At 48.2% G+C, this 22,592-nt stretch overlaps 2 protein-coding genes across 4 annotated transcripts in view; one reads left to right on the plus strand and one right to left on the minus strand.

The window, feature by feature from the left end:
- Window positions 1-14,091, plus strand: part of Trap1 (TNF receptor associated protein 1) — a 31,446-nt gene extending 17,355 nt beyond the window's left edge. The window contains exons 7-18 of the mRNA XM_027424025.2: window positions 781-890; window positions 1,374-1,447; window positions 2,146-2,301; window positions 3,255-3,375; window positions 4,062-4,131; window positions 7,758-7,905; window positions 9,975-10,160; window positions 10,469-10,607; window positions 11,200-11,285; window positions 11,863-12,008; window positions 13,640-13,712; window positions 13,844-14,091. Coding sequence (XP_027279826.1) covers window positions 781-890; window positions 1,374-1,447; window positions 2,146-2,301; window positions 3,255-3,375; window positions 4,062-4,131; window positions 7,758-7,905; window positions 9,975-10,160; window positions 10,469-10,607; window positions 11,200-11,285; window positions 11,863-12,008; window positions 13,640-13,712; window positions 13,844-13,945 — 1,411 coding nt within the window. The 3' untranslated portion in view covers window positions 13,946-14,091. The remainder of the gene's footprint in view (window positions 1-780; window positions 891-1,373; window positions 1,448-2,145; window positions 2,302-3,254; window positions 3,376-4,061; window positions 4,132-7,757; window positions 7,906-9,974; window positions 10,161-10,468; window positions 10,608-11,199; window positions 11,286-11,862; window positions 12,009-13,639; window positions 13,713-13,843) is intronic.
- Dnase1 (deoxyribonuclease 1) overlaps window positions 14,039-22,592 on the minus strand; it is a 35,755-nt gene continuing 27,201 nt past the window's right edge. For 2 of the 3 annotated variants that reach the window (XM_035448045.1, XM_035448046.1), the window contains 9 exons: window positions 18,098-18,238; window positions 16,510-16,657; window positions 16,146-16,234; window positions 15,899-15,982; window positions 15,421-15,536; window positions 15,032-15,144; window positions 14,803-14,957; window positions 14,408-14,504; window positions 14,039-14,231 (listed from right to left, as the gene is read on the minus strand). In XM_035448045.1, the coding sequence (XP_035303936.1) occupies window positions 14,178-14,231; window positions 14,408-14,504; window positions 14,803-14,957; window positions 15,032-15,144; window positions 15,421-15,536; window positions 15,899-15,982; window positions 16,146-16,234; window positions 16,510-16,657; window positions 18,098-18,238 (997 nt within the window). In that variant the 3' untranslated portion in view covers window positions 14,039-14,177. The remainder of the gene's footprint in view (window positions 14,232-14,407; window positions 14,505-14,802; window positions 14,958-15,031; window positions 15,145-15,420; window positions 15,537-15,898; window positions 15,983-16,145; window positions 16,235-16,509; window positions 16,658-18,097; window positions 18,239-22,592) is intronic. The other variant, XM_035448047.1, reaches the window with a different exon arrangement.

A 22,592-nucleotide genomic window follows, 5' to 3' on the forward strand; every position in this document is an offset into this window, starting at 1 on the left:
CACACTGAAGATTCAAATCTAATATCCACAAATGAGACAAAACAGAAGACATTTGTCTTTCTGGGTCACGTGGGTTTTTGTTGTTTGCTTGTTTAAGGGCAAACTAGCAAGGATTTATTGAGAAGTAGAGTAAGAGCTCCCTGCAGGGGACTCTAAAATGGATTGCCCTGAATTAGATGTTTTTAATTCCATCTGTACACACCCTTCTTTAGTTTGTATTTCAGCAAATTCCCTGAGAGTAGTTCATAGTGAATGTTAGCAGGGAAGGGTTGGGGCAGAATAGGGGACATTCCCTCCACTTGCATTTCTGAAATGATTTCTGCTCACCTTGGGGGTGTCCCCTTGCCACATGGAATCATCCCTTTCCCAGAATCCTCTGCTGAGTTAGGCCTACTTTTCAGTCACATGCCCAGGAGGTTCTCATAAAGGGTGATTGGATGACAGGGGAGTACCAGCACTCATACCCTGTAACAATTTGCAGCTGTCCTTGACCCTGATGTCTGTTCAGTGACAGGGATTTTGCCAGAGTCAGAAGCTAGAGAGCTGGATGTGGTAGTGCAGACCTGTAACCCCAGCATGCAGGATGCTAATGCAGGAGGATCATGAGTTTGAGTCCAGCTTGGGCAACTTAGCAAGATTCTGTATAAAAAAGGAAAGCCTTTTCCACACTCAAATGTGGGCTCCACTTGTGAAAAATCCCAAGGGTGTAATTGAATCTGCCACACAGGGCTTGGTCTGCAGCAAGCTGTGGAGATAACTTTGCTCTCCTTCATGTTTTAGTTCTGGAGTGTTTGAAATCGCCGAAGCTTCAGGAGTTAGACCTGGGACCAAAATAATCATCCACCTCAAGTCAGACTGCAAGGATTTTGCTAACGAGTCCCGGGTACAAGGTAAGGACAGCCAGACCTGCAAGGCAGACATGCCTGGGTGAGGGGTATGGCTTACTTAGCACTAATGGGTCAGGAGAGGACTCAGCCTCCTACTCAGCTGCCACAGCTGTGGAAAACAAGCTCCTACCCGCCCTGTTTCAGCCATCTTGATGACAGGGCTATGTATCCCTCTGTCATTTCCTGGTGGGATTGTCTGTCATGCCCTGAGATCTTGGGACTCTGCTGCTTTCTGGGCAGAGCCTTCTAAAGCTAGGCCTTCTGAGAGCTTGGGAGAAGTGAGTACTTACAGCCACTGTTTGACTCTGAGAGCTCTTGAGAGCTCTGAGCAGATCCTTTGCCACCAGGTGGCTCCCTGTTCCCATGGTGAATGTTGACCTTAGGGGTCTGTGCCTGTCTAAAGGTTTGTATCTACCTGCCTTGTACAGAACAGGCAAGACCTCACTGGAGAGTTGATGGTCTTCATTGTGTTTCTTTCTCCTCCAGATGTGGTGACAAAGTACAGTAACTTTGTCAGCTTCCCCTTGTACCTTAATGGAAGGCGGATTAACACTTTGCAGGTGAGGCCCTGGGCTGCCTGTGAGGCTCAGGCAGCAGCAGAAACCCTCTCAAGAATGTAGAGGGAGAGATGAAATAGGGGGACATTTCTTACAATCACAGGATTGATAGGAGCTAGGGGTACAGGCAGTTTTTCTTGAGGCATGTCAAATATCACAAAGTGCCCCCAACACACACATACACACTTTGTGCATTTAGTGAGTGGTACTTGTTTTGTACAGCTAGTTATACCTTCACAGCTGGTTTTAGAACACGTCTAGCATCTGGAAAGCAGGCCTGTCCCCACTAGCAGTTCTTATGCCCAGACCTTCCTTACAGCCACAATCAACTTTGTCTGCATTTGCCTAATTTGGGCATTGTATATCAGTGGAGTTATGTTGTGGCAGGCATAGCCTTGTTCCTTTTTGTGACTGAGTAGTATTCCATCTCATGGATAGATCTCCTGTTATCAGCTTGCTTGTTGTCTCTGCTGAGTATACTTATGTCTGGTCCCCTGGTTAGTCCTTCCCAGCCTGGTGTCACAGGGAGGGGCTCTTGCTCCAGAGCCTTGTGTATCTCATTCCCTATGTCACCATCAGCCTGCACCAGTGTGGGGGCTTCCTAATCCCTGCTGGACTGTCTGTGCGTCTTATCCCAGGCCTGTGCACTCACTGAGAAACATGTTTTGAACATGACACCTTCCTTTGATATCAATCTTCAGGCCATCTGGATGATGGACCCAAAAGACATAAGCGAGTTGCAGCATAAGGAATTCTACCGTTACGTTGCTCAGGCTTATGACAAACCCCGCTTCACTTTGCACTACAAGACGGACGCACCACTCAACATCCGCAGCATCTTCTATGTGCCAGAGACGGTGAGGTGCTTGGCTGTTCACAGCATAGCCTTGGGTCCAGGACTGACTAACTCACGGTGCCCAGGTCGTTCCTGCAGAAGAGCTGCATAGACTTGCTAGTGTATATTTGCCATTTTGCACAGTTGAGGCTTCTGCAGGCCACTGCTGCTCCCACTTCCCCTCTGCCTCCCTGGTTTGCAACAACCGCTCTGCCAAGTCTGCAGTGCAGAAGCCTAGTCAAGTTCTACTCCCCTGCCTTCCCTTGATGGTCCCTGGGCAGCGTTCAGATCCTAATGCTCTCTGGAAAAGGGCTGGGCTGGCCCTGGCCCTCCCTAACTGTGAGTGAGGTTTTCGGGCAAGACCCTTGACATCCATGGATGTCAGGAATGCTGAATGCTCAGTGGGACTTCCTAGATCAGCTCACACCACAACTGCAGCCAGTGCTGAGGCAGAGTGGGTTTTTTCTAAGGGTCAGCAGGGTTTTGGCTTTGTGATCCCAGTGTGAGCGTTGCCAACTCACAGTTGGTGCTTCAGTGGACCAGTGAGGCTGCAGGCCTATAATGCCCAAGTTTCAACTCCATGTCTTCATGTGTCAGGAGATTTTCATGTTTTCCCACAATCATTTTTAAAATGTAAAAACCATGGCCAGGCCCCATCTTGCAATGGTGGTGGGGAAATGCATGCTGACTTTGGCTGGTTTGCTGTTTCTGACTCCTAGTAACATGTGACTGTTTGGGGACATAAAAGACTTGTTCAGTATCCTCTGTTGGGTGCAGCTTGGGGAGGGTGCCCCATCCCTCCAGAGCCCCTACAGATTCTAGCAGAGCTGACACAGGTGAGGAATAGGCACGCTCTTCCTCTCACTTGGGCCTAGAGAGGTGTTGGCTCTCTACCACGCTGTCCTCAGTCCTACCTTCCCTTTATCTGGAGGATTCTAGTGTTACCACCTGATCATATTCTTTCCTTTCTTCCAGAAACCATCCATGTTTGACGTGAGCAGGGAGCTGGGCTCCAGCGTGGCACTGTATAGCCGCAAGGTCCTTATCCAGACCAAGGCTACAGATATCCTGCCCAAGTGGCTGCGCTTCGTTCGAGGTACTGTTGCTGCCACCCAAATTCTGGTGTGGACAGTGACCCAGTGTTCTTAAGTATCATGGTTCTATGTCCTCATGCTACCCCCTGCATTTGCATTTGCTGCCTCTCAAACCATCCTCACCCGGCAGGACTCAGCATGGAGTAGGCAGGGAGGGCAGGCTCCCCCGGAAACAGCCTGGTTGTCCTGTCTGATCCTGTCGGCGGAGGGACATTGAGTTCTTTCATGCTTAGAAATTTGGCTTGAATTTCAGATTTACGCCTGAGTTATGGTGGACCTGAGATTATAGTTCAGTACAGAATTCAGCATTCACTTTCATATCACAGAGACCAACACTATCCACATTACAGTTAGAAACTTTTTCTTACATGTAGCCCAGGCCTCAGTCTCCCGAGTTCTGAGATTACACACTAGTTGAATGCCAGGATGTGTTTGCTGTGTGCCCCAACAGGCACCACCCCCAGCACGGCCCAGTCCTGCCCTGAGACAGTTTTACCCTGGGACTGCTGAACTGCCCACCACCCGTGAGCAGGACTGAGAAGCAGTGTTCCCCTGCTCTTCCTGCCCCTCTTTTACCACCCATGGCTCGCATGAGGCCAGGAAATGAGAAGTCAGTTCAGAATGTGAAGACCTCAGGTAATGTTGAGGTCCCATTGGTACAGGGCTCTGATGTTCCTTGTCTCCTCAGGTGTGGTGGACAGTGAGGACATTCCCCTGAACCTCAGCCGAGAACTCCTGCAGGAGAGCGCACTCATCCGGTAAGCCTTGCTGGCGACTGGCATGGCATTCTCATGAGGGCTGTCCTTTACTGGTTCTACCCTTCTGCCCTAGGTGTAGCTTCCAGGAGCCAAGAACAAAGGGCAAAGAGAGGCCTGAGGGCAGGATCCCTTCTGCCCTTCTATGTGTCCTGACCTCTGAGGTTTACTGTTGAGCAACTGTTGTCAGGAAGAATTTGAGATTGCCTGGGCCACTACTGAGGTTGAGCCTAGAAACAGTGGAGCTATGCCTGGGCCAAGCTGAGCTGTACTGACGGGTGCCTCAGCTTGTTCCCTTTGGTCACAGGCACTCCCAGTAATGTTTTGGGGAGCACTTGTAACAACTGCACAGTAGTATATATTCCAGGCTCTTAGGGTGGAACACAAGTTACTTTTCCCATTAAATACAACTGTACAATGAATGAAGAAAGAACTTGGTCCTTTTTCTCAGCCCTCTCTGATGCTGCTAACCCCAGACTGCAGAATGTGTGCCCACAGTGCAGGGCAGCTCCAGACCCCACAATGGTGCTTTTCCATTGCTGGCAGTGAAGGTGCTCGTATAGGCACAGGCTCTGAGTATGCGGAAGCTCCTAAGGATGGGTGCTGCCTTGCTCTCCACTGATGAAGAGGGTTGTGGGCTATCTTTGATGAATTACTGGTACCAACTGTGGCCCAACCCCTGCATCCAGCCTAGGTATGGCCATAGCTGGAGCGATTCTAGTCACAATGTGTCAGAGTTGGATGAGACAAGGGTGACCCTAGAACCAAGCATAGAGCTGATTTGGATCTGGGAAGCTCTTCTGAAACTAGGACATCAGGCCTGATTCTTGTATGGAAGTGAAGTGGCTGTGCTTCAGTGTCCCTAGTCTGACTGAGCAGTCATGTTCATCCTCCACCATGAACCGTGTCTTGTCAGGCTGGGTGGTCTGAACTCATCTCATACAGAAGCAGTCGCCTTAGCCAGAATGTAAAACCAATCAGAGCCAGGGAGTAGGCTAAAGCATTTCTGCTCTGGACCCTCTCCGGCAGAGTTGTCTTCCTGATGCCATTTTCCTCTGTGTACTGGGGTGTCTCCAATCTACAAAGACTTCTTTCTACTCAGTAGAACCTTAGAACCAGCTGTTGGCATTGCTCTGTCCTTGCTGTTGTCTGTCCTCAAGCCCTGCTGGGTCTACAGTTTTCAACCCTCAGGTTGTGAGCAAGCAGGTTTGTGTGATGTTAAATCTCCTGGGAGACATAAAAAATGGTGGATTAGACAGGGAGCCGACAAGGAAAATAGAGACTGTTGGGTTCTGCTTAGTGGGGAAAATTGGGTCACCTTATCATAGGAGCATGGCGACTCAAGTGCACTCCAGTCAACTTTCCTCAGCCTGTATGTGGCTGTGGCAGGACAATGGTTGGAATCTCAAGGGAGGGTTGGCTTCTGTCCTGAGAAAGTCTTGTTACCCTCTCTCCTGGAAAAGGAGCAGTAACCACGGCGGGGAGCTGTCTGTTGTACATTAGTCTTTGCACTGCCACAGCTGCTGACTGCCGCTTTGCTCCTGGTGGCAATGGTCATGTCAAGCCCAGGGAAATAAGTCTCAGTCACTTGCTCTCCCCAGAGGGTTTCTTGTGGTATCAGGCCAGTATTCTGTAGAGTGGCCCTGCATTTGGAAATGTGGGGTACTTTCAGGAAAGAAAGAGGTTGCTCCTGTGGGTGGGGCAGGATTTTGACTTGTCCCTTGATTTGTGATGTTCTCTGGGGTAAAGGGATATCTTTGTAGTTTCTCTATGTTTGATGACTCTTGCTCTCTCTCAGTGAGTATCATATGAAGTGGTAGGTATGTTAGTTTGTACATATATGCACACTTTATTGTTGGGTTTTTGTTTTGGGGTTTCTTTTTTTGTTTGTTTTGTTTTGTTTTTTCGAGACAGGGTTTCTTTGTGTAGCTTTGTAGACCAGGCTGGCTTCAAACTCACAGACATCCGCTTGCCTCTGCCTCCTGAATGCTGAAACTAAAGGTGTGCGCCACCACTACCAGCTGGGGTTTTTGTTTTTGTTTGTTTGTTAGTTTGCTCATTTTTACAGGACTGGTTATTGCCAGGCAAGTATTCTCTCACTGAGCTACTTTCCCAAATCCAGGGTACTTTCTTATTTAGAAGATTGTCAGTATAAATCTTCAACAAATTTTCAGTATTTCACTTATTTATGAATTTTTCTAAAGTGGTATTAGGATTGAACTGAGAGATTCATACATGCTAGACAACCCCTTTCTATAGTATTCCATAGTATTTAAAAATGTTATCACTTGGGGCTGGAGAGATGGCTCAGAGGTTAAGAGCACTGACTGCTCTTTCAGAGGTCCTGAGTTCAATTCCCAGCAACCACATGGTGGCTCACAACCATCCATTATGAGACCTGGTGCCCTCTTCTGGTGTGCAGATATGCATGGAAGCAGAATGTTGTATACATAATAGATAAATAAAATCTTAAAAAAAAATGTTATCACTTATATGGACTGTGGCCTGATTGCCCAATTTATTCAGGGAACACTCTGTTCCTGTCGGGTGTATTGCATTCTTATATTATTCTGGTTTGGAACTGCCTTTCTGCTAATTCCTCTCCCTTCAACAAGCCTCACTGTGCCCCTTGTGCTGGCCCGGCACACCAGGCACTGGGGTTCATGGCTCTGTTTTATCACAGCCATAGAAAACCTAACTAAGACAGTAACCATCCCTTACTAAAGCCCACTCCTGTGCACTTGACCCTGACCCCGTATATAAAACTGCTTTAGGGCTTTATGTGATAATGCAGTAAAAATGTCCTGGTTGCAGAATAATGTTGTAACTTTGCCAGATTACACAGGTTATGTGTAATCTACTCAGTATGTCCCAGGTTATGGGTGTATAATACATACAGTACTGACCTAAATACAAGGAGCTCTGCAGTGTATGTTCAGCCTTTGCGTGCATACATACTGTGCTGTAACTTATCCCTATTAGGCTTCTCCTGGGTTTGTTTTGGTTTTGTTTTTTTGTTTTTGTTTTTGTTTTTTTTGTTTTTTTTTTTTTTTGTTTTGTTTTTTGAGACAGGGTTTCTCTGTATAGCCCTGGCTGTCCTAGGTAGGACTCACTCTGGAGACCAGGCTGGCCTCAAACTCACAGAGATCCACCTGCCTCTGCCTCCTGAGCCCTGGGATCAAAGGCGTGTGTCACTGCCTGGCTTGTTTTCTAACACAGACATTCCTTCCTCTCTCTAGGATGGTTAGACGGCAGTTTCTGGTGGCTTCAGCACTGCATGCTTCATTTTAACCCTGAGCCTGTTCATAATGGTTTTGTTATGTTCTACAGTGGAAGTCACTCTCCTTATTTCTGATGCGTGATCCCTGCCGGTGCTCAGGGTAGACAGACACCTTCTCAAGATGTCCGCTACTGGTTGTCCTCTCGAAGTTTATACTGTCATCTTCTTGTAGGGTGTTTCTCATTTGGGGGCAGTGCAGGGTCCCTTTTATTCTATAGTTTCCATTTGACTCCAGGTGTGCTGCTATGCCTGTTCTTCAGTTTCTGGTGTGGTGTGCATTTCTCATGCACCCATGGCCCTGGTACTTCACAGAAAGCCCTGTTTACAGTCAGTAACTTCTGTTCTGTAGGAAACTCCGGGATGTTCTACAGCAGAGACTGATCAAGTTCTTCCTTGACCAGAGTAAAAAAGATGCTGAAAAATACGCCAAATTTTTTGAAGATTATGGCTTGTTCATGAGGGAGGGCATTGTGACCACTGCAGAGCAAAACATCAAGGTAGGCTGATTTCTGGTCCTATCGGTCAACCTCATCCCTGTTCCAGAGGAAACTGCACAGGGCTGTGGACTGAATGTGGTGTTAAGGCAGATGGACACCTGCCCTCTGCTGCCAAGGGTCAGCATTTGGAACATTAGGCTGGGTCTCCTGATAGATAGTATATGTTCTTAACTGTGTTGGTCAAATTCAAGTGACTGACAGAATACCTGACAAAAGCAACTGAAAGCAGCTTCAATCTGCTCTTGGTTACAGAGGTTTCAGTTGGGTGGGTGCAGGGGGTGGTTGGAGTCCAGAGCCCAGATAGAGAATTCCTGTGTTTTCTGACTATCTTATTTTTCTCTTATTTTTACCTGGGCCCCCAATTTATGGGATTGTGCCACCCATACTCAGAATGAGTGCTTCCCCTCAGTTAATTGTTCAAGTTGATTTTCTTAGGTCTTTTCTCAGTGAGGGGAAACTAACAGGGATGGAGAGTTATGGAGAAACCCTGTCTTGAAAAAACAAACAAACAAACAAAAAATCCATGGATGTCACTACCCTAAAGACCATTCATAGCTCATTGGTATGCAGGTGCCAAGGCAGGCTCCATGGATCTTCTCTGGGCCGTCTCCCACCAGATTGTCAGCAGGTTTGAGCAATACCGTTTGTTGTCTGTCCATCACAGTGACAAAGAGCCAATGAGATCAGCTTGAAGAGGGGAAGAGTTATTTTCACCCAGTGACCCTTTGCCTTTGATGTTTGAGGACTTTTGTGAAGCCTTAGGAGCATGTGGAAACAGGAAGCAGACGAGAAAGGAAGGGGCTGTGGGCAGATGTACCCTTAATGCACACTCCCAATGACTTCCAGCTGGACCCCATTTAGTCATGAACTCATGAGTGTGCTGGGGCCCTTGTGATCCAGCCATCTCTCAAGGCCTCAGCTGTGAATACTGCTGCTTTGGGCATCATTGCTCATGAGTCCTTGGGAGCATTTATGACCCAGTATGATACCCTTCACTCTCATTGATCCCAGTTGTCAAGATTTATTCATTTATGTACGCACCTGTGTGTGTGTATACATGTATGCAGGTACACCCATAAAGGCCACAGAGTGTCAGTGGCCTTCTGTGACACCCCATCTATGCTTTTTAAGGCACTATATCTCCTTAAACTGGGAACTTGTATTTTCTCAGCTTGGTTGGAAGCCAGAAAGCCCCAACTTGGAGCTGGGGCTATGGGTGTGTGAGACACCTAATTGTGTGACTGCTGAGACCTAAATTCCAGCCCTTGTGAAGATTGTGCAACAAGCGCCTGTAACCACCGAGCCTTTCTCCAGCTAACAGCATGTAGTAGCATCTGCTGGGCCAGGGCCTTTGCCAAATGCTGAGTTCACTTTTGTGTTTGTATGATATGGGTGTGGCTACACCTTGCCTTGGCAGATCTGAAAACCTCTATCTCTATCTGCCCCTGTCTACTTTGTGTCTAAGGCATAGCATGTTCATTTGGATCTATTCTCAATTGTTCTTCACACCATCTCCCCAAGTTCTTGTGCTGGGATGGTCAGGGGTGTCAGTGGCTTAGATATGGTAGCATCCAAGCTGGCAGCTCCAGGGACCTGCTTTATTGCTGTTCCTGTTCTGCACAGCCTGTGTGGGCTGCATTGGTCCTATCTGTGTCCTGTTCCCTAAAGGCCTTTCTCTCTGCTATATACTCCAGAACTGGTACCATGAAAGCTCCTGGCTCTGAGGAGGCTGAGAAATGTAAAATTTTTGTCTGGGTCCAGTTGCCACTGAGAACAGAGAGAAGCTACTAGGCCCCAGTGTAGTGTCTGCCATAAATAAGGCTGGCTACCCTGAAATAGTTTGCCCAGCTCTCCTGGAGGCCCTAGGCCACCTAGGTTAAAAAGTTTTCCCATGGTCTTATATGTGTCTTCAGTGGGACTCATGGGCCTGTCTGAAACTCTGAATACATCATCATGTCTGGGGGACAGGCCAGGGAGCCAGAAAACTGCAAGCTTTACCACAAATCAGAGTTGGGGATGGTGCTCAGATCTTGGCCCTGGGGTAAGCAGTGATCTACCCATGTCTGCAGGAGGACATTGCGAAGCTGCTACGGTATGAGTCCTCAGCCCTGCCTGCTGGGCAGCTGACCAGTCTATCAGACTATGCCAGCCGAATGCAGGCTGGCACCCGCAACATCTATTACCTGTGTGCCCCTAACCGTCACCTGGCTGAGCATTCACCGTACTACGAGGCCATGAAGCAGAAACAAACAGAGGTGGGTGGACTCCGGCCTGCAGCTAGTCCAAGAATGGTATCTTAGAGGGTCTGAGCTCTAAGGGAAGGGCTTAACTCCCAACTCGTCATAAGAGAAAATGACTGAATGTGTTTGAGGGCTGTGTGGTGTAAGGCAGTCCCCTGTCTGTGATGTGCCTGTCATTAGGTAGATGAATAATGTGTGTATCTGTCACCAAGTCAGCAAGAGCCTCTCTTAGAAGCTCTGGTGAGCTGTGTCTCAGGCCCCAGAACCCCGGTGTCTGTAGCATCCCCTGTGCACTTTGGGCTAATAGGCCTGGACACCCGCAGGTACTCTTCTGCTACGAGCAATTTGATGAGCTTACTTTGCTGCACCTGAGGGAATTCGACAAGAAGAAGCTGATCTCTGTGGAGACAGACATCGTCGTTGACCACTATAAGGAGGAAAAGTTTGAGGATACATCTCCAGGTTGACTCCCATCTCTGTGGGGAATGGTCCCATGGGAATGTTGTGCAGGAAACTGTCACTTATCCCCCAAGGCCATCTTGACCTGCCATGAACACAGCATTCTCTTTCTCACTTGAATTTTAGTTCACCAGCCCATGCAGGAAGCTGCTTGGGAAAATCCTAACAAGCAGTGGGAACATCTAGGGTCCATGCATTACTGATGCTCCTCCTGTGGAGGTTCCTGCAATTGACCAGACTTTTGGAGAGAGGTGGAATTGCTCCCACCCCACTCCACCCCCTTTTTTAAAGATAGGTGTTATAGCCCAGGCTGGCCATGAACTCCTTATCCTCCCATCTCACTGCTCCGAGTACTGGGATTACAGTCCGTACTGCCATGGTTGGATTCAGATTTTTCTTTTTAAAGTCCTAAAAAAATTGCAGAGGACAGAAACGACCACAGGTTTTGTTCAAGGTGAAAGGCATTTCCAAGAGCCTCTGTCCCTGGTTCTGGTGAGGTAATATAGCTAGCAATAGCTCAGGAATGTGCTAAGTGGAGCCCACAGAGTGAGACAGTGGTTAGTGGGCCCTGGGCTCACTCACTTCTCTTGTACAGCTGGTGAATGCCTGCCTGAGAAGGAAACAGAAGAGCTAATGGCTTGGATGAGAAACGCACTGGGTTCTCGTGTCACCAACGTGAAGGTAAAGCCTCCCTGCAGATACTGGGAACTGCAGAGCCTGACTGTTCTAGCTTGAGATACTTGGCCTAGTGGGATCCATGGAAAGGCACTGAAGCCGGGTGGGAACGCCACTAGGCACTAGCATCTCACTGTCAAAGCTTTGTCTTACCTGGCACTGTCACTCTCAAGCCTGGCAGTCTACTGTCTCTGGACCCCAGTGAGGTTTAGGTCTCAGGGCGGGTGCTTCCAAAAAGCCGCCTCTGTCTCCTCTTGACCTTACCTGCTGAGGGCCTCATTGGAACACAAGGTTCGTGTTTGTGCCTCCTGTCATGAAGAGGCCTCACTTGACAGCTGAGGCTCTGGTCTCCTAGCCACTGGGGAGAAGGATCAGAGCCAGTCCAAGTCCATACCCCTTAGATGTCTAGCTGTGATCTTTGTTATCACAACCTGGACAAATTACTGGAGCAGTTGATATAGAAGCAGGTGCCACCACCATCGGGCCAGTCTGCCTTGTACCTGATGGCCTGGTTAACTTCAGACCCTGTCAACCCTGGGCCCCTCACTACTAGGTTCTTCCTCATCCTGGGCCTTGCTTGCAGGTGACTTTCCGCCTGGACACCCACCCTGCCATGGTGACGGTGCTGGAGATGGGGGCTGCTCGCCACTTCCTGCGAATGCAGCAGCTGGCCAAGACCCAGGAGGAACGTGCTCAACTGCTACAACCCACTCTGGAGATCAACCCCAGGTATGCCCAGGTCCAGCTCACAGCTGTCGAGGGCTCCTACAGATTGTTTGCGCCCAGGATCTTCTGTCTGGAGAGCATTTACAAAGCGTGGATGTTATGCTTGTGTGCCATATAAGGATGGCTCTAAGAGAAGGCCCTTGGAGTTAAGCAGAAGTTAAAAAGTGCTCACTGGAAGTTTAAATAGAACATTGCTGATCTAATTTGTTTCCCATTTTCCTACTAGAGTTCTGTTTCCTTGAGTTAAACTACAAAACTGACATTTTCTCACTTTGCCTGTTTTTTGTTTTATTTTTTGCCGTCTCTGTGCCCTTATAGCCACTTTTGGTAGTTGCCATTTTTTTTTTCCCCAAGACAGGATTTCTCTGTGTAACAGTCCTGGCTATCCTAGAACTCACTGTGTAGACCAGGTGGCCTTGAACTCACAGAGATCCGCCTGCCTCTGCCTCCCGAGTGCTGGGATTAAAGGCGTGTACCACCACTACCTGGCAGCAGTTGCCATTTTTAATGTTATGGGTATACGTGGCAGAGTACTTTTTTCAACAGTAACATTCATTGTGTTAAACCACCTTAGAACAGCTTACTTGTTTGACAGACATTTTGTGTGGCTTCCAGTTTGGAGCTGTTGGGAACAGGGTTGTTATGAACACACACTTCTCTAGGTTGTACGGTCCTTGGTGGTCCAGGCAGTGTGAGCTGCCTTTACCCTGTTCCCACAGAGTTCCCAGGTTCATGATGGGGTGAACACCTTGCATTTATTGATCTGACATAGAACCTGTCTTCTCAGACTTCTCTCCTACTGGGTTCTCTTCTTTAGTGTTCATTTGTAGTTAGTTTGTTTGAGATGGGGGTCTCACCATGTAGTGATGTCTTTCCTGGAGCTTGCTATGTAGACCAGGCTGGCCTCCAACTCACAGAGCTCTACCAGCCTCTGTGTCACAAGTGCCAGCATTAAGGTGTACACCACTGTGCCTGGCTTTAATTTCAAATGTCTGTTGTCTTTTATTAATTAGGTGTATAGAATTCTGCATCTATGTATGCCTAGACACCAGAAGAGGGCACCAGATCTCATTATAGATGGCTGTGAGCCACCATGTGGTTGCTGGGACTTGAACTCAGGACCTCTGGAAGAACAGTCAGTGCTCTTAACCTCTGAGCCAGCTCTCCAACTCAAATGTCTGTTGTCTTAGGTATCTTTTGATGACAGTAAGATCTTGATTTTTATTACAATCAAATTTATAAATCTTAGTACTTTAGGGTTTCTGTGGAATCAATTCTTTCTAAAAAGCTCTATAGTTTAGGCTTTGTGGTCAGTTGGGGTTTTTGTTTTTCAAGACAGGGTTCACTGTGTAGTCCTGGCTGTCCTGGAACTAGCTCTGTAGACCAGGCTGGCCTTGATCTGCCCACCTCTCCCTCCCAAGTGTTGGGATTAAAGGTTCCACCATCACCACCCGGTGATGCTGGCACTTTTATGGTGATTGTTGTCTGGGTAACTTCTAGAATCTGGGTATTTTTTTATGCTAGACAGTCTAGACACATTATAGTTTTTAGCGTTCCAATAATCATAACAACAGAATCCCTGAGTTAGTGATGCTCAACTTGGGCTGATTTCCCTCTCTGTTTCTGTGATGCAGGCACACACTAATAAAGAAGCTCAGTCAGCTGAGAGAGCGGGAGCCGGAGCTGGCCCAGCTGCTGGTGGATCAGGTGAGGAGGACTGACTGCATTTCTTTGTCTGCCTTGCGGGTAGGAAGCTACTCTCTTCCTAGGGGTCACATGTAGGTCAGGCTGGACTTGAACCCCCATCCTGATTTTACTGTCCCATTCCTACGTTTCAGATCTATGAGAACGCCATGATAGCAGCAGGACTCGTTGATGACCCCCGGCCCATGGTTGGCCGCCTGAACGACCTTCTGGTCAAGGCCCTAGAGAAACATTGACAGCCCAGAGACTGCGCCTAGTATGCAACCCAGGTCTTCTCAGGTGACAGATGGAGCTGCCTGGGGAGGAAGGACTTGATATACAGATAATGCCACTGCTTGAGCTCAGCTTTATTTACCTCAATTAAACCGGATTTCTTAGTCCATATGGTAGTCATTCTGTCTGTCCTGGGACAATGGATCGCAGCAGCACCACACATGTCTGTGCATATGGCTGTGCTGCTTGATGACATCAGGTTTTCCTGAGTGTCACCTCCACTGGGTAATGGTCACTGATGGCTTCAGCCTGCAGAGGTGGGGAGGGCATGAGGTCAGAGCACACTTCTCCACCCCAGAAAGAGTGAGCAGGCAGGGAATCCTTGCTGCTCCTGACCTAAACCACCTCCACCCGCATCTCATGTGTCCTGACAGTCACAGTCACAGTGTCGGTTTGCTTAAACCACATAAAGGAAGGACACATACCAGCTGCTTGGTAAGGCCGTATGCTGCTTGAAAGTCAAAGATACCAACAGAGTTGGGAACAACAGCTCTCTGGAGCAGAGCTCCAGCAACCACGATCCTGCAGGACGCCAAAGGACAAGGTTCCGTCACCCTCTGCTTCACATAGTCTTGGATAACGGTTTCCAGGCCCTGGGGTCTAAACTTGATCCACCCAGGAGCATTAAGAGAGGGCCCTGCACTGGTGGGAACTAGCATGTGAGGGATACCCAGATGGGACCCTATCACCAGCAGCCATTCTGACAAGAAAACTAGGACCCTGTGAGCCAAAGTTTCTGCTCATTTGAATAGGAGACAGGGAGTGAAGGGTTGGTTGGCCATTGATTCTAAGGTTGGCCAAGCACATCCTGGCTGCTTACCTGTCATAGGCACAGTGTGTAGATGTGACAGTAGTGTCCGCACTGTCAGGGATCAGCCACTGGAAGACAGGGCTTGTCCGGAGGCGGATGGAAGACCATTCGGAGGAACTGACATAGCTGCAGCCAGCATTGAAATCTCCCATCAACATGACATCCTACGGGGAAACATGCCTGTTGGTCCAGTGACAAACAGGACCAATAGAACCCACTGTCCCTAGGATGGTCTCACCTCCAGGTTCCACTTTTGTCGGACATCCAGGTAAACGTCATAGAGGGCATCAATCTCAGTCACAGCATCAGTTGGGGCTGCGTGCAGAGGCACAATTGCAAACTCTCTGACCTCTGAGGAGACAGCAGACATGGTATCTAGAGACCAGCCTGGATTGTAGCTGGCTTGAGGATATACTGGGGCCCTCATGCAGGACCTGGCTTAGCTGTGGAGCAGCAATAGAGTGTGTGACAGTCTCTCAGAGGATAGGCATCATCCTTGTAATTGAATGCAAATTGAGAGCACTGGGAGCTGAGGCAGCCCTGCCACAGCCTTCTAGAGGTCTGAGTGTGAGCTGCAAGTTGTGACTCTGACTTGGCCTGGGCAGGGCTGAAAGTGGCAGCACTCACCCGTGAATGGGGAAAAGAACTTGACAATGGCCGGCTCTCTGCTGAGGGTGTCATTCCCACAGGGCTCACAGCCATCATCATAGTAATAGCTGTCCTGAACAGACACCTGGTCAGGCCTAAGGAAAGACCAGGCAGAATTTACTTCAGGGCTGGGAGCCACTCTCTCCAGCCTTCTAGAAGCTACTGTCCTGGGAGCAGGAGAGACTAGGTGTATACTTACTCACCATGACACAACAAGGCTAACCCAAGTCCTTGTCTTGTTACAAGCTGCGAGAGGCATCATCTGGCCTTTACCTTATCCTGTGGCCCTCTGCTCTTGCCCTGTAGTATACATTGCTACCGTACTCTTTAAGGGCCTCCCAAGTGAAAGAGGTATACCCTGGGCTTCCAGACCACCCTCAGCCTCTGCAGTACAGATTTTGGGTACTGTCTACATCCTGTGCTTGTATTCTCAGACTTTGACAGCGCGTGACTTTACCTGTACAAGAAAAGGTACTGTTCCTTGTAGCTGTTGCGGCCCAGCGGCTTACTGACCACATAGCGATAGGTATCAGGTTTGTCCCTGGATAAAGGAATCCAAAGATCCTTTGAGACCATAAAGGGAACCTCCTGGCAGCTGGTAGCAAGGTCCCATCCATGGAGAACAAAGGGAGTGAGGGAATGAGGCTGTTCCCCTGTAAGTGGTAGTAATATACACACTCCAGGACCCCAGCACTATCACCCACCAATTGAGTTCATCCAGTAGCTTCCCAACAGCCACCAGGTGGGTGTCTCTGACTTCTTGGACAACAGCGATGTCATAGCGACTCAGGATCTGGGGGCAGGGTCACAACAACTTAGCAAGACAGGCTGGGTGGACATCAGACAGCCAGAGCTGCTGCTGCTGTTCATGGCACAGTTCTAGCTGTAGCTTACACGCCTGTCACATATCTGCCAGCCATGGGCAGTGTGACAGTGACCTGGGCTGACAACCCTGACATCACCCAGGTACTGGTAAGGCCTGAATTTCATTGGCTTCTGTGGCCCTTGGGGAAGCGTCCACCTCTCCCTGGGGTCTGTCTGCTCTCAGGCATGGGCACCTGCACTTACTTTCACAATGTATCTAGAGATGGTGGCGTTGGACATCTTAGTCTCCCCGAAAGTCCGGATGTTGAAGGCTGCGATTCTCAGAGCTACAGCCAGCTGCAGCAGGCTGACCAGGGTGAACAGCACCCCCATTAGCCCTGTGCATCGCATCCTGCGAGATTGTGGGTGGTCAGGAGGAGGAAGCAGTGACCTTGCCACCCTCATCTTAACCTCCAAAGCCATCCTGTTCTCATGCTGTGTAAACACCAACTGGAAGACATCAATCCTTCCCTGCACCTTGTACCACAGGAAAAACCCTAGGTTTCCTCTCTTACTCACCTGAAAGCCAGTCCTGGGTGTAATCACAGGAGATAGCACTAACCAGAACAGATCTGCTCTGTTGGTGGGGTGAGTCCCCAAGTCCACTCTGGGACTGGCTGATAAACAAGAGAGCCTACTCCACAGATGACCAAGCCTGATATGGAGATGCCGGCAAAGATGGTGAGATTTCTGCCAAAGACCTGGGATATTCTGATACTAATTTCTCCTTTTACTTTTAAAGGAAAATTCTTTTTACAAAATGTATGAAGGAAAAAAACAAAAAGCAGTGTGCAGTTGCGGAGCTGCTAGCACTCCAGGTCACTGCTCAGGCATTGCCAGCCTGCCCTGCCCTGCCCTGCCAGTTTTAAAGGTTCAGGCAGTTATGACCTCTCCAGGGCACGTGTGTGCCCTTCACCTGAGAGCACAGAACAATGGGGTTGCCTATGTGGCCATCCCACTGGGGCCCTGGGCAAGCCAACAGCACGTGCTGACTTTAGCAGACAGACAGCCTCCTTGCAGCTGTAAAAGCAGTGTCTGATAATGTTTGTGCATGGTTATAAAGTGCCTGATAGTGCCCTTTGCCCATTCTGTCTTCACCACCAGGTATGGGCGGTAGGTGTGCTGGCTTATCTATTTGTGTCTGGTCTGTAACTAGAGAATGACTTCCAGACATGTTGTACATGGATTCCCAAGGCAGCTGCTCCACTCTGTGGCTTAGGACCAACCCCTCACCTCCCAAGCTACCAGAATCCCCCTAGCTGTCTATCTGTCTCCTCGTGCTGTGATTGCTAGCACATGCTGCCACACAAATCTTCCATGAGTGCTATGGATCTGACTCAGTCCTCATGCCCACTTAACCTTCTTCCCAGCTCCCTAAAGTTCTCTTTTGCCAAATAATAGGATGTGGACATCTTTTGGGATGCCATCGTTACCCCTCCATCAGAAGCTCCATGCAGGAGGGGTTGGCTCTCCAAGGACACTACCATGTTACAGGGACAGAACCTTCATTGGAAGGAAGAACTTGTGTACCCAGGGAGAAGTGGGTAGCTACAGGAGGGTTGGGGAGCCTAGAGGGAACAGGGTAGTCTAGAGGGCAGGAGTTGAAAAGGTTAAGGTCAGCAGAGCATAGCAGATCTGCCAGCTGGCCAGGGTGCCTGGCATGCAGGCCTAGAAGGAATTAATAAGAGTACAAAGGTAAAGACGCCTCCAGGAGGCCAATGTCCCAGTGGCACTGATGCACGTCTGCCCCTGTGTCTCTCACGTGGACAGTCTCAGACATGGAGTCACCCACCTGCCTCTGCAGCTGCCAGAAACCCCATCACCAATCTTTGGTTGAAACAGGGTCTCGGGTGGCTCAGGATGTGTATGTAGCCCAAGATGGTCTTCATCTTCTGATCCTCCTGCCTCCACCTTGCACATTCTGGGACCTGTGCTGAGATTACAGGCAGGCATGTGCTAGCTATGAAGAGCTGGGAAGCCAACTATGACCCAGCCCCATTCATAACTTCAAAACTATGCATGCCTGTGCTTCAGTTCTCAACTTGAAGCTGAACAGACTTAAGTGTGCCAACACTCAGTTCCCACCCACCCAGCAAGGCTGCTGTGGCACCTGGTGACTCAACACAACTCATATTTTTCTACTTTGTTCACACATTTGAGAGACCAATGGCAGGAATGGGACCAGACCTGGGGGGTAGCCAATGTGTTCAGAAAGGTAGCTTGGACTAGTAAAATCTGGCAGGTGTGGCTTTCAGTATAGGGCCCCACCCCTCTGGTTCCCAGCATGTGGTAGGGTTAGGGTACTGACTAGCCTGTCACCCACTCCCTGCTCCTGAGAGCTCCCAGGTACTCCTACCATCTTTCCAGCAGCAGAAAGGTTAGGACTTAGGCAGCAACAGGTGGGCCTGGGCACCAACTGAATGTGGTGGCCCCCATTACAGGGCTCCCTAGCAGCTCAGCTTGGGTCCATCTGAGCTTGAAGAGGGACCATTCACTTGGGATAAGGGCTTCTCTGCCAGCTCTGTGGTTTGAGGGTCAATGAACATAACGCTAGTTAAATGTGAGTTTACCCCTCTTAGAAGGAAAGAGGCCTCCGGGGTGTTACACATCCTCACTTATCTTTCTCTCCTGTGTTCTTCTGTGTCAGCTACAGCTGTCAGTGGCCTCAAAACTCAGCATGCATAATAGTTATTTTCTCTCTTGTATATAGGTCTGTAGGCCAGGTGGGTTGTCTTTGTCCCTGGGGATGGACTAGAAGGACAAAATGAGGGAAGTGGAAACTCCCCCGGATAAACAGGCTCTTACATCTGTATGCTGTCTGCCATGCCCAGTGTCAGGAGGAAGACATGGGGTACGTTCCTCCATGCCAGAGCCCACTTTGAAGATGTAGGAATAGGCACCATGGAAGGTGGAAGCATCTTAGGGCTTCTGGAAATTCAGTCCCATCAACAAGGAAGTGTGTTGACAGCCAGTGGCTATGAGGAAAGCTGGCAACTCTTTCAGATCAGGTGAGCTTTTGAAGGTCAGCTCTTAATCTACAATATTCTCTTTTAAGTTACTCTTGTTACTGATGTTGAATGGGAAAACAGCAAATAACAATGGTTTGTTGAAGAATGAGCCAAGTCAAAGGATATGGGACAAATCCTCTTAAGCACTGTGACCAAAAACAAATAGCTCCAGTGGGGCAGGCCAGGTCAGGCTTTGAGCCACAGCGGTGCTGCACGACCCTTGCTAGAGAAGGAACACAAAGCAGCTCCAGTGAGCTCAAGGGCTTTACTCCTTCCTTTAGTGTTCTGTGTCAGTCTGCAGGTCTCAGTTGTGGCAGTTACTGAATACATTGATGCAGACCAAGACAAGGATGGTAGTATCAACGTGTCGGGCAAGTAGATATATCCCAGGAATAATTATGATTACAAATAGAGTTTATCACCAGATGGTAGTGGAACTCTCCTTTAATCCCAGCACTCAGGGGAAGGTGCATCTCTGAGTTCAAGGCCAGCCTGGTCCACAGAGTGAGTTCCAGGACAACCAGGGCTACAGGAGAAATCCTGTCTTAAAAAACAACAACAAAAACAATAATAATAAAAATTCATGTTTGCTAACTTTTCCAAATATTTACTATAAATTGTACCATAAATACTGTTTGGGTTGCCTGACTCTTTAAAAATACATCTGTTAGTGATTTCCTTTGACCTAAGGGCCTCTTAAAGTATTGTTACTGAATATACAGTATGTGCTGTCTGCTGAGGCATCCTGGGAAGCTTTGACCTAAGTGATCTAGGCATGGCCTGGACTGGGGTCACATATCCTGCCTTCCTTGATACTCATTTCTCAATTGTATCATAAACGGTTCCTAAGAACTGTTGCCATATAATAAGCATTTTACTTGTATTTAATACATGAGTTTGCACTGACATAAGATCAGCAGTGGGAAGTGGGAAAAGCACTTGCCATACCAACCAGAGATCTGTTTCCAAACACATAAATGTTTGGAAAAGAATTGACTCAAGGGGGGGGTGGTAGAGAATGAACATTTCTCCAAAGCAAGATCCAAGATCCAAGACTCAGCAACTGATCCTACCATTTTCATAGTGGTGCCACTGAGTGCCGCTATCTATAGGGCAAGTCTCCCCACAGATAAGAGATAAGAAGGGAGAAGACTTTGAACCCACTAAGGACCAAGGGTCAGGAGCCACTTACATCACAGAAGGCAGCTAGTATTCCATCCACACTTACTTATTGAAGAACACAGTGACATGCAGGAATGACTTGGGTCCAGACAACCTTGACCTCTATCAGGAGTGTCTAACCTTGTAACACTGACATGACAGGTCTATAAATGTGTTGGGCTGCATCCACAGATGCCCTGGGATGCATGCAGGCCAGAGGATGCATTCTGGACACACCTGTGCCTGTACCTAATGCCAGTCTATAGCAAATAGAGGAGATGGAACAGAGTGAAGACACACAGCTGAACCAGATTGGGAAAAGCACCCGCTAAGGACGTATCACCAATAAATTTCATCAAAGAGAAATGAGAGAGCATAGTAAAAAGAAACTGGAAATAAACTGATAACTATGATGTTGACATTTAGATCCTGTAAAAAAAAAATCCTGTTGATCTTATAAACATTTGACAAACTGCTTGAGACAAGTGACAAACCTGGAGGTATAGGCTTACAATCCCAGCTACTCGGGAGGTTGACATGGGAGTATCAAATTCCAGGTCAGCTTGAGCCGTACTGAGTTCAGTGACTTAGTGAGACTCTGTCTTAAAATGTTTAAAAACACAACAACAACAAAACAACTTAGCTCAGTGGTAGAGTACTTGCCCAGCATGTTCAAAATTGGAGGCATCCCCAACACACACAAAAGAGGCAACAAGTAGTTCTAAATTTAAGTCCCTCTTGTATTCAAAATTAATTATAAATTTTAAAAGAATGGAGACTGGCCAGGCAGTGGTAGTGCATGCTTTAATCCCAGCACGTGGGAGGCAGAGGCAGATGGATCTCTGTGAGTTCGAGGCCAGCCTGGTCTACAGAGTGAGTGCCAGGACAGCCAGGGCTATTAACAGACAAACCCTGTCTTGAAAACAAGAAAAAATAAAGACGAAGAATGGGGTCCTAAAGCCAGGCATTGGTGGCGCACACCTTTAATTCCAGCACTTGGAAGGCAGAGGCAGGCGGATCTCTGTGAGTTCGAGACCAGCCTGGTCTACAAGAGCTAGTTCCAGGACAGCCTCCAAAGCCACAGAGAAACTCTGTCTCGAAAAACAAAAAAAACCAAACAAACAAAAAAGAATGGGTCCTAGTGAATGATGAACAAGTGTATGAATTCCAGGTTTGGTTAATGGCACTGGGGTTACACAGTTTTCCATGAGCTTCGGTGTGGCAGGATAAGGTTGGCAGGGTATCCCTGAGTGATAGATATGCAAATTATCCTTCATTTCTATGGTGTGGATATATTGAAATTTTCCATAACTAATTTTTAAATTTCATAAATCAAAAAACCCTGAGGAACCTGAATCTGTGTTCCTGGGATGTGGTCACTCATATTTCATTCAAAATAATTTTTTTATTTCCTTAAAAGGGAAAAATATTGAGTCATACAAGCAGATACACTGTGGCCTCCAAAAAATAGACTTGAAAATGAAAACTCAAAATTATTTAACCTTGAGATTTTCATCATAGAGAGCTCCTTGGATATGGAGAGGTAGAATCTGGCAAATGATAAGCAGGTGGGGTCTGGGCATAGGGAATGTAAGTTTGATGACAGGGAGTAGTGCAAACTGATGAGGACCAAGGGGAAGGGAATTTCTTTTCCTTTTTAAGATTTATTTATTCTGTATACAGTGTTCTGTCTGCATATGTCCCTACAGGCCAGAAGAGGGCACCAGATCTCATTACAGATGGTTGTGAGCCACCATGAGGTTGATGGGAATTGAACTCAGGACCTTTGGAAGAGCAGTCAGTGCTCTTAACCTCTGAGCCATCTCTCCGGCCCTGGAAGGGAATTTCTTAATCAGCTGCTGTCAAGTCCAGACTCAGAGCTATTGGTTAGAGGTAGTGTTGGCTGCTCGGGAACTACTCTTGGGCTTTCCTGAGGCAGGGACCTCATCTCAGACCTTCCTGGGATAGGGTTGCCTCGCTAACCTCTGATGGGCATCCTTCCCTTCCAATCATAATGGACCCTAAGTGGTACTCCCACCCTCCCTGCCCATCAATCATGGTGGTTCCACCATCAAGATTTCCCAACCCCTGAGGCCATCCTAGGTCCCTGCTCCCCCT

Source organism: Cricetulus griseus, chromosome 7 (assembly GCF_003668045.3).
Source record: "Cricetulus griseus strain 17A/GY chromosome 7, alternate assembly CriGri-PICRH-1.0, whole genome shotgun sequence".
NCBI lineage: Eukaryota > Metazoa > Chordata > Mammalia > Rodentia > Cricetidae > Cricetulus > Cricetulus griseus.